This window comes from Orycteropus afer, unplaced genomic scaffold, assembly GCF_000298275.1.
Source record: "Orycteropus afer afer isolate SDZICR_OR568_19922 unplaced genomic scaffold, OryAfe1.0 scaffold00365, whole genome shotgun sequence".
Lineage (NCBI taxonomy): Eukaryota > Metazoa > Chordata > Mammalia > Tubulidentata > Orycteropodidae > Orycteropus > Orycteropus afer.
In genome coordinates, this window is record NW_006921952.1 from 683662 (window position 1) to 694778 (window position 11117).

At 47.2% G+C, this 11117-nt stretch overlaps 1 protein-coding gene across 1 annotated transcript in view; it reads left to right on the top strand.

The window, feature by feature from the left end:
* Positions 1 to 11117, top strand: part of LOC103207332 (solute carrier family 23 member 1-like) — a 39370-nt gene that overhangs the window by 6880 nt on the left and 21373 nt on the right. Inside the window, exon 3 of the mRNA XM_007952918.1 lies at positions 7626 to 7785. Within this exon, the coding sequence (XP_007951109.1) occupies positions 7626 to 7785 (160 nt within the window). The remainder of the gene's footprint in view (positions 1 to 7625; positions 7786 to 11117) is intronic.

Below are 11117 nucleotides of genomic sequence, written 5' to 3' on the forward strand. Positions count from 1 at the left end.
TTCCCTTCCCTGGTTGGTTTATATGCCATCTGCTCCACACTGTCCTTCTGTCTCATCCCCATTCACCTAGGGTTAGGTCAGCAGGTATCAGCCCCACTCCACTTCTCAAATCCTCATTCACCTTGGGCTAAGTCCGCAAGTCCTGGCCCCTTGTTTTGCTTCTCTAGTGTTGGTCTAACAGAAAATATCATAGGTGGGTGGCTTGAACACACAGGTATTTATTCTCTTACAGCTTAGGAGGCTAGAAGTCTGAGTCCAAAGTGTCAGCTCTAGGGGCTGGGTGAAGGCTCCTCAACCTTGGGCGTTAGCTCTGCCTCTTGCTCCCTGCCCACTGGAAATGGGAATGTCTCTTAGCTCAGGCAGTTTCTGGCTGCTGTGGCTGACAAACCCAAGGTCAACAAGTAAAATGGCACAGTCCCAAGATTATCAAGACACACGGCAGGCACTAGGTCAAGTCCAGAGACAGTTCCAAGATCAGCAGACAACTTGGCAGGCTATTGAGATGAAAATTCAGCTACATGCAGGGCCCAAGTATGCCAAATACCTCAGAGATCTTTCTCAGTGCTTCTCCTTATATACTGGAAGCAGATCCCATCCCTGAGGCAGCTACTCAGCTTTTCACAGAAGATTCTACCATAGAGTTGATTACCAGTCTCATCATGGAAAATAACTACATCCAGCTGCTGACCACTTAAAACCAGGCCCAGCCAAGTTAACACACAACTACCACACCCCTTTTTGGTTTCTTGTTGTTAGGTGCCATCAAGTCAGTTCTGACTCATAGGGACCCTAAGTACAACGGAACAAAACAGTTCCTAGTCCTGTGCCAGCCTCACAATCCTTGCTATACCTGAGCCCATCATTGCAACCACTGTGTCCATCCATCTCGTTGAGGGCCTTCCCTTTTTTACTGACCCTCCACATTACCCAGCATGACATCCTTCTCCAGGGAATGGTCCTTTCTGACAACACGACCAAAGGAGGTGAGACAAAGTCTGGCCATTCTCACTTCCAAGGAGCATTCTGGCTGCACTTCTCCCAGGACCTATTTGTTAGTTCTTCTGACAGTCCATGGTACCTTCAGTATTCTTTGCCAATACCACAACTCAAAAACATCAACTCTTCTTTGGTTTTCCTTATTCATTGTCCGGCTTTCTGTTTCTTGGGTCTGATAATCTGTTGAAACAACTCATAAACTCCTGGGAACGGGCTATCTTTAATCTAACATCAAAATAAACACACACACATAGGGTGAGGTCCAGGAGGGGTCTGGGGGCATGTACCTACCCTTGCAAGAGCATTTATTTTCTCTCTCCATCCAGGAAGCACCACTGAACCTCCATCTGCCAAGGCCTTCAATTAGCCTCACCATGTAGTCATCACAGATTACATTATGCCTCCGACATAGTCAGCATTGGGCCCCCAGGTGATCCCTCTTGGTCTGGCCAGCCCCTACACATTGGCCTCAGGTATGGTCTGGGTCTCAGGAACCAGGACCAAAGGCCAAATTGTTTCCTGTGGGGGATTCCACACCATGAAGTATGTATGAGTCCATTGTTGTGATGTTTCTGTCATCCATCTCATTGAGGGTTCCTTCATTTTTGTTAGCCTTATTCTTTACCATGAGTCAGAATTGACTCAATGGCAGTGGGTTTAGTTTAGTATTTAGTACTTTACCAACCGTGATGTCCTTTTCCAGCTATTGGCCTTTCTGCAGTAAGCAAGCCAGAATCTCACCATCTTTGCTTCTAAGGAGCTTTCTGGTAACTTTCCTCAGTCAGATTCTGAAAGTGCCTGTGGTCTCTCCAATGCCATCTGACACAGCATTAGACTTCAGGAAATGGCAGTGGAAAAAAACAATCATCATGGCCAATTATAAAACCTCTTACTTTTGCAAGTTTTAGAAAGTCGCATGACCATGAGAACACACATCTAGGGCCCCTCCCTAGGCTGCAGAAGGAGGCAGGCAAGTGAGGTGAAGCTGCTTTAACCTCACTCCCACCAGGCCAGTGTGCGGTCTTGTTCCAGAGGTACCTTTGGGATGGAAAACATCCCCTACACTGTGCCTCTGAATGATCTGCCTTAAGAGAGAGTTACATGACAGGGAATTAACATCCAATTTATTCTTAATGATCTGAATCAAATCCACACAGCAGTAGACTGGTAGTCAAAATTCACTGCCACTGAGTCAACAGCAACTCCCATTGGGTTTCCAAGGCTGTATGTCTTTATGGAAGCAGACTACCCAGTCTTTCTCCCATGGAGTAGCTGGTGGGTTCAAACAGCCGACCTTCTGGTTAGCAGCCAAATGCCTTAACCACTATACCACCAGAAGCCTTTAGACTGCTAAGAGGTGGACCAGTTGTTTCCAGGGTAGACTGAACATGGGAAGAATCCAGAGGGGATAGTTGTCCTGAGCGTTGTCTTTTTGTCTAAGTCAAGTCCAAAGTCTGTCCCACAGTGTTTCCTTTGCGATGCATTTCCAGGACACACTGTGTAAGTCCTTCCCGTTCTGTTCAGAGGGATGGGAGGACAGGGCCCACGCCTAGGAGCCATTTTCCTTCTCCCTCTCTCTTCTCTCACTGTCTCTGTATGCCAGGGTTTCCTCCAAATCTCCCACCAAGGAATCAAGTAGGTGCAGGATTTACTCTGGTCAGTCTCTCAGGCCCCCCAAATCCTTCCCCACTCTAATGTAAGCTAAGAATCCACAGTAGCAGTGGCTGGTGGCAGTGGAATTGTTGGAGAGCCCTTTGACTCCCTGTCAGATCCCCAAGTGGCCTTCCCCTCACTCCTGTGGACAGTTACAGACACAGAGCTCTTGTGAGAGAGGAGAGCCCTTTCCTCCAGATTAAATCTGAGACAGTATTGATTGTAATTGTGTTTAAGCATTGAGGCTTAAACTCTAGTCCTGGTCTTGTACTGTGAGAACTTGGACAAGTCTGTTACCCTCCTGAAGTCTTAATTTTCTCATCTGTAAAATGGACAGTTTCAACTGGAAGATACCAAAGAGACCCTTGCTGCTCTACTATTGTGGAAACTTATGATGTTGGCAAAGAAAATGTGTAGACACCATCTTCCCACTGGGTTATCGGAGTACCTGCCAGCAGAGCCTGTGGTCCAACCCTACAGCATGTTCTGTGAGAAACACAGACGACCCTGGAGACTGGGCCAAGGAGCTCACACGTGAACCAAAAATGCTGACTTTGCCCGGAAAGAGGGAGACACAATTAGGAAAATCGTGTATGTCCCTGAACTAGGTAGGCAGAAATCAACTGGAGTTGGTTCCACCCATGGAAATAAGCATTCAAGGCTATAAACCTAACTGATAACTTATGAATCAAAGGCCGTGTAGATCTGGTTGCCAGTTATCTGGAACCCCACCCATCACCATGGAGTAGTTATCTATATTTAATGATGTACTTTTCTAGATTAGAAACCAAAATGCCTGATGTTGCAATAAGATTTCAGAAGGTCTTAGTAATTAAAAGCACGTTAAATAATAAAGTGATAAGAGGCAATCTACTGCTTTGAGTCAAATTGCTAAGCGAGTGCCATGCTCAGTGTGGCAGCTATGCTCCTTGACAGCATGGTGGCTTCCGACCTGCTATGACCTCAAAAGCCAAAAAGCTTCCCCATCGCGGTGCTCCCTTCTGAAATTCATGTAAGGGACACATCACCACTCATTGTTTAGAAAAGAAAGACCTTAAGTTTAAAAGGCAACCAATAGAGCAACAAAATACCACCCATACCTAGTTCCCCACCACCGTCTCTCAGTCTGCCGTGCTGTGTGGGCTGGCATGGTGCCGTGTTGCTGGAAGCTATGCCTCAGTATTTCATTCACCAGCAGGGTCACCCATGGGGCACTGGGTGCAGCGGAGGTGTCAGACTAAGACAGACTAGGAAGAAAGACCTGGTACTACTTCAACCTTGTGGGTCACAACAGAACAGTATCCCACTCGCTTGCTTGGGACACATCATTAGGAAGCTTTGTTGGATTGCCCGACAAGCAAGGAAAGCACAGGTTTACTCGTGCTTACTTGCTAATCTGTAGTAAACAATTTCACGTTTTTTTCACCACATCAACGGTTCTTCTTCTGGACATGGCTAGCATCTGACTCTTTCCCAGCCCCACAGACCCTTCCTACAGAATCAAAGCCTCCCTCTTTTCAAATTTACAATCCCTGTTGACTGCCAACCAGAAGGCTGGTGGTTCAAACCCACCAGCCACTCCTCGGAAGGAAGGTTGAACAGTCTGCTTCTGTAGAGATACCACCTCAGAAAGCCAAGGAGAGGTCTCTGTGAGTCAGATCTGACTCGATGGTACTGAGTTTGGCTTTGGTTTGGTTCACTACAGATGAGCAAGTGAGCACAAAATAAGTGCTTGCTTATTGGGTATTCTGCCCCTGTCAGGAGGGATCATTCTCTAAAGGTAGACATCATGTTTGAGGAAGTAGAAGACCAGCAAGGGTGAAGAGGACCCTGGTGATACAGACTGGCATGACAACCACAGCAGAGGACTTGAGCAGGCCACTGACCATGAGGATGGTGCAGAACCATGCCACGTTTTGTTCCATTGTACGTAAGGTCGCCATGAGTCAATGCTGATTTGCTGGCAGCTCTCTGTCTCTACATGTAATTCTGGATTTTAACTCCAGCTCCACAGTTTTTCATGATTTTTATCTGGTGATTTTCCAGAATGTTCCCAAGTGACACGTTTCTCTGGGAATAGCCCCAGTATAGAGCGGGACTCCTATTGCCAAGTGAATCCAGAGGTTTGATGCTGATTTGCAGACAGGTTTGCCTGAGTCCACCTTGGTCCCTTGGTCCTTTTCATCCACCGTCTTCCTGTTGGTTGAACCCTGCCCTTCCCTAGTTCAGCGTGTGTCTCTGGTTCTACAGCAACGCCATGCCCACCACCAGGGCTGTGCAGCCACCTTGCCACATCCCTGCTCACAGAGAGGTCCCCCTGGCTGGAGCCCCGTGGGGACCAAGAGGAGTGAGCAAGTGATCAGTGACATCAGAGAGGGGAAGAAAATAGGCTGTCCAAATGAGGGCAGCTGGAGTGTTTGCTTCCTCTGGGTTTCAGTTGAGCAGTTTTCTGCAGGAGGTCCCTAGGTAGCCCAGAGGTTTGCAGTTGGCTGCTACCCAAAGGTCGGCAATTCACACCCACCTGGTGGCCCTGGTGGAGGAAAAAGTCCAGGTGATCTGCTTCCGTTCAGATCACAGCCAAGGAGACTCTATGGGGCACAACTCTCCTTCCGCATCACTTGGAGTCGCCATGAGCTGGACTTGACTATGCAACTGACAATACCACCTACAGGGCTTTCTCACAGTCTGCCTGCTTGACACAAGGAGTTCAGTAAAAAGACGCACAAAGTGCCCCTTGTCCAACAGAGAAGTAAGTGGGCTGCTTGAGGGACCCCAGGATTCCTCCCAACACAGTGTTGTTGTTGTTAGGTGCAGCTGACTTGGTTCCAACTCATAGCGACCCCGTGTACAGCAGAATGAAAGCTGCCGGGGCCTGCTTCATCCTCACAATCACTACGATGCTGGGGCCCATTGTTGCAGCTACTGCGTCAATTCATGTGCTTGTGGGTCTTCCTCTTTTTTGCTGACCCTTTACTTTACCAATCATGATATCCTTCTCCAGGGACTCGTCCTTCCTGATAACATGTCCCAGGTACTTGTGACAAAGTCTTGCCACCCTCACTTCTAAGGAGCATTCTGGATATCTCAGGCAGTAATATTAATAGTTCTGTCTCTCTCTCTCTCCTTTTTTTTTTTTTTTTTTTTGCCATTTCCCGCATTTTTAAGGGTACAGTGCTGTGGCATTAGGGACATTCACAATGTTGTGTAACCATCACCACTATCCATCCCCAGAACATTTCATCATCTCAAACAGGAACTCTGTGCCCATTAGGCAATCATTCCCCATCCTCCCATCCTCCCATCCCCTGGTCACCTCTTTTCTACTTTCTGTCTCCATCCATTTGCCTATTTTTGAAATTCACTATTTGTTCTTCGGTGTCTGGCTTCTTTCACTCATTATGTTTTCAAGGTTCACCCATGTCCTAGTGTAGGTATCAGAATTTTTTATGGCTAAATAACACTCCACTGTCTATGTATAAGGAGCTCTGGTGGCACAGTGCCTAAGGTATTTAACTGCTAACCAGAAGGTTGGCAGTCCAAACCCACCAACCGCTCCACGGAAGGAAGATGGGGCAATATACTTCCATAAAGATTTACTGCCTTGGAAACCCAGTGGGGGTTGCTATGAGTCAGAATTGACTCTATGGCAGTGGCTTGGTTTGGGGTAGGTACATGTAGACCACATTTAGTTTATTCTTTATCGGTTGGTGGGCACTTGTTTTTTTCCCACCGTTTAGTCATAGTGAATAACATAGCAGTAAGCATTGGTGTGTAAGGGTCTGTTTGAGTCTGCTTGCAGTTCCCTTGGGAGTATACCTCGGAGTGAAAGTGCTTGGTCACAGGGCAGTTCCATCTTTAACGTCATTCTATGTTTAACATTTAGCTGAGAGTCCATGTTAACTTGTTTGTGGGAAAGCCTAGGAGTTGCTGACTCCATGTTCAGTCAGGGTATGAAAACATCTTTCATAAACTTTACAAGTAAAACCTGTGAAAGCTGGACCCTGTGTAAGGTGGAAATCTGTCAGAGATGGAAAACTCATGGCGTGTTCATGAGGTGGGACTCTTAGTTGAAAGTGATAGAAAAGTGGTCTGAACCTTGACAAAAGCAGAAAACTTGTGAGACCTGGAAAAACAAGGCAGTCCCATCGAGTTCCAGCTCTCCTAGTTTCCACTCTATATTCTGTCTATAAAAGTGCCCAGACATTCTGGAGGAGTCTCCTTTATTCTGACCTTATGAAGCCCTGAGTTCAAAAGCACCCACTAGTATTGTTTAGGAAAAATACCTAGCCCGGGTGGTCCACAGTAGCAAATGTGAACACGATTCTGGTGGTCCACTCCCCTACTCCCCAAATTCTAAAGTCCAGAGCAGGTGGGCTAGGTAAGCCTGTGGCCACTGGTCAGAGAGGGCTGTGGGAGGCTGACTTCTCAGGCTGTGTTTACCATCAAGGTAAGGCAGTTTGAGAAGCCACTGCTAGAAGCTTTCGCAGAGGCCTGGGCAGGGAAACACCCTGGCTGACCACAAACCTGCTCCTTCAGAATGACATGAAGGGGCCTGAAGAAGTGGTCTGGAACTGTGTCAAGTTTGAAGACCAGAGGAATCTGCAGCCTGGATTTGGGGCCCTGGACCTCTTCACAGTGGGGAAATAGTCACAGGGGACAAGAGATGGGGACCAGCCCGTATGTGAGCCATGGTCTGACCCTGGGCCTGGGTAGAGGACTGCACCCACCCAGTGTGTTTGCTGAGCTCCGTGCTGTCTCCCAGTTGGTTCCCACACCTGTCTCTCTCCTCCAGGACTGGTGAGGGGTCTACATGGCTCTTTCCCTGCCCACCTCTCCTACCTGTTCAACATTCACAGGTCTGACTCAGAGCTTAGTAGTTCTGTGCACACTGAGAACCACAGGAGCCCTGTCTTGTGTCTAACTGAGCTAGGACTTGGTAGCAGGGGACATAGTGGTGACCCCACTGTCCCCTCCAGGCTGCCTATTCTCCAGGGAGGGACCTTTGCTTTTGTGGCTCCTTCCCTGGCCATGCTATCACTTCCTGCCTGGAAGTGCCCCGAGTGGACATTCAACGCCAGCCTGGTGAACAGCAGCTCTCCTGAGTTCATGGAGGAATGGCAGAAGAGGATCCGAGAGGTAATGGGGGGAGGGGGAAGGGGGAAGGGGTTGGTTCTTCTGAAGCTACACTCCCTGTCAGGCAAGTCCTGGGCTCTGAGATATTCTGTACATCAGTCAGGCGAGGAACCTGCCCTCATGGAGTTAACATTCTAGTGTGTGCACTGGGCAGTGTGGGAGGGAGAGACAGAAACATGCCAATGAGTAACTAAAAGAGAAAGTTTCACAGAATGGTAAATGCAATTAAGAAAATGGTCATGAGCAAGAGAGGGATTAGGGCCCCTGGGGTGAGAGGTGGAGCCTGAGAATAGATTTTCTTGGAAAGGCACTTACACGTTTCAGTAAGGAACAGCTCAGTGTCTCCCAGCCAGTCCAGGGAGGCAAGGAGGGCAGAGGGCAGTCCTCCTGTTTTATATTCATCCTTCAGACATCACCTGGTGACTTTCTGCCATGGCCACACATTGTGTTGTGCCAGGAATACAAGGGGGGAGTAAGTCAAAGTCCAACATTAAAGATACCCACAGTCTGTTAGGGGAGAGAGAGAGAGCGACATCATGGTGGTGGTGGTGATGATGGTGATGGGGGAGGTGATGGTGGTGATGGAAGCAGGAGTCACCAAGCACTTACAACTTCCCTAACGCCCTGCGAGTTCATAGATGCACATGCGCCATATTGACAAATGTCCACAGTGGCAGTCCTGTTGATTCACAGTGACTCCATTCACCACAGAATAACATGCTGCCCGGGATGGGTTTCATGTGGACTGTCATGACCCACAGGGTTCTCACAGGTTGATTTTCAGAACTAGATCACCAGCCATTCTTCCTAGTTCATTTTAGTCTTCAAGTTCTCCTTGAAACCCGGTCAGCATCATGGCAACACGCGAGTCTCCACTGATGAACATGTAGGGACTGTACTTGAGGTGCACTGGTCAGGAATCTGTAATGGGCTGGATGGAACCGGAAAACCAGCAGGCAGGACCAGGCTGGCTCAGCACCAAGACTGTCTGCTTAGCAAGCCCGCTTTGGAAAACTGTGCCCGTGCTTGTCAACCATGAAACCTGACCCTGCTGAATTCAGTGGTATCATCAGAGAAAGGGACTAATGGCCTTGAAGTTATGCTCCAGAATTTGCTTATCTAAATGATATGGAAGGAAGTCAGCACACTCAGGTTCCTGGCAGAGAAACCAGCCACACCTCAGGGACAAGAGACGTCCTGCCTCCAGACACCACCATCCTCACCTGACCTGGGCTGGGGGTGGTGCACTGTTGTAGAAGGTGCTATCAGAGAGGGTGAAGGGCCAATCTCCTTTCTCCAGCTCAACCTTCAATACCATGCCCAGAGCACCACTGCCTATGGGCTGGACCTAATGCAGGGACCCCCCTCACTGGAGCAGGGCAGTCTTACACAGCACAGTGTAAGAGGGGGCTCCGGTATAATGAAAACACACCAAAACTGGGTACGGACATTCCTGAACTCAGGGCCGTGGACAGAAGCAGACGTGGTTCCCTAGATTTCCCTAGGAACCACCTTGCCAAGCCTGAGCTTACCAGGCCCCAGCCCACAACTGTCTGTGACCCACTGTCTGCAACCTCAGAGCCTTGTGGCTGTAACAACCGTTATAGGTCGTGTGTGAACCATGAGGGAAGACTGAAAACAGAGGAAACCTGCAACAAGATTCCCCTTCCTTCCTGTATTTCAGTAGAGAGAACAGAACCAATAGGACATCAAATACATAGCAACATGACTATATGCTAGTATTACTCTAGTTTTATTTTCTCCTCTCCTTCCAAAATTTGAATTTGAAGCTTTTTAAAATACATTTTTGATTTTTAACAAACTTAATGGAAATTTATAGAAAATCATGCAATATACTTTGAATTAACCCACTGCAGCAAGAAACAGAACCTTATCAGCATCCAGTAGCCCCAATGTGTCTTATTCCAGTCACCTCTCCCTCAAGGGTAACCTCGATCCTGACATCTAACACCCTAGATTAATTTTACTTGTTTTTGAACTTTATATGTGGAACCACACAGTACATACTCATTTGTATCTGGTTAGTTTCATTCAATGTCATGTTTGCCAGACTCTTCCATATTGTTATGTGTAGTGGGAGATCATCCATACTCTTTGCTGAAAAGAGTTCCATATATATATATATATGTTGTTGTTGTTGTTATGTGCCATCGAGTCGGCCCCGACTCATAGCGACCCCTCCTTGGGTTTCCGAGGCAGTATCACTACGGAAGTAGGATTGCCCAACCTTCCTTCCGAGGAGTGGCTGGTGGGTTTGAACCGCCAGCCTTCTGGTTAGCAGTCAAGTGCTTTTAGCCACTATGCTACCAGAGCTCCCATATATATATATATATATATATATATATATATACACATAACTGCAATTTGTTTACCCTATCAGTAGCTACCTGAATTATGTTTAAAGGCAATTTCCAGTTGTTGTCTGTTACAAAGAGTGCTGCTATGATCCTTTGTGTACTTGTGTAGCTAGGAGTGGACTTGCTGGACCACAGGGTATACATTCAGCTGTAGTGGACACTACTGGATAGTTTTCCAAAGTAGTTGTTCCAATTTACACTCTTGCCAGCAGTATATATGAGTTCCAGTCACTCCACTATCTCACTTTTTCATTTTAGCCATTTTGGTCAGTGCATGGTGATGAATTTGTATCATTTTTTTATGATGTTATCGAATGATTTAAGGTGTCCTGTAATTGTCCCTCCTCCACTTCTAGTTCTAGTTGATCTCCTTGGGTAATTTCTATCTGCGCTTACCACATTAGCTGGTGACTGGTGTCCAATATCCCAACATGGACTTCATTAGAGATCACTGTTTCCATGATTTTCATCCCATGCTGCCCTGTGGCAATGACCTGTGAACTCATAACTAGTCCATATTTCATCTTAATCTAGCAGCAGAATTCAAGAGTCAGACTATGCTCTGATGAGCCCACATCACTTTAGGAATCAGCTCCATTCACAATGTCCACTCTGGATCCAGTTGTATTAAGACAACAGCATTAGATGTGTTTCAGTTTAGTAGAATCAACTCTGATTCATTCAACCCTCATCCCAGACTGCAGACTTCTGCAGAAATATTGGTAAGCAATCATTTTCTTGTTTCCAACTTGCTTTAAATGTAAAGGCCAAAAGTGAGGTCATTTGGAAAATAACTTATCTGGTGACTCCAATTCTTTCTTCCACCATCTTTCTTTTTCCTCACTGGGCACCCTTCTTAGCCTGTAGCCTTGCCCCTCCTGGAGGAGGTGACTTAGAGTTCTTTGCTCTCCTTCAAATAGTTGTTGTTGTTGTTGTTGTTTGCCGTCGAGTTGGCCC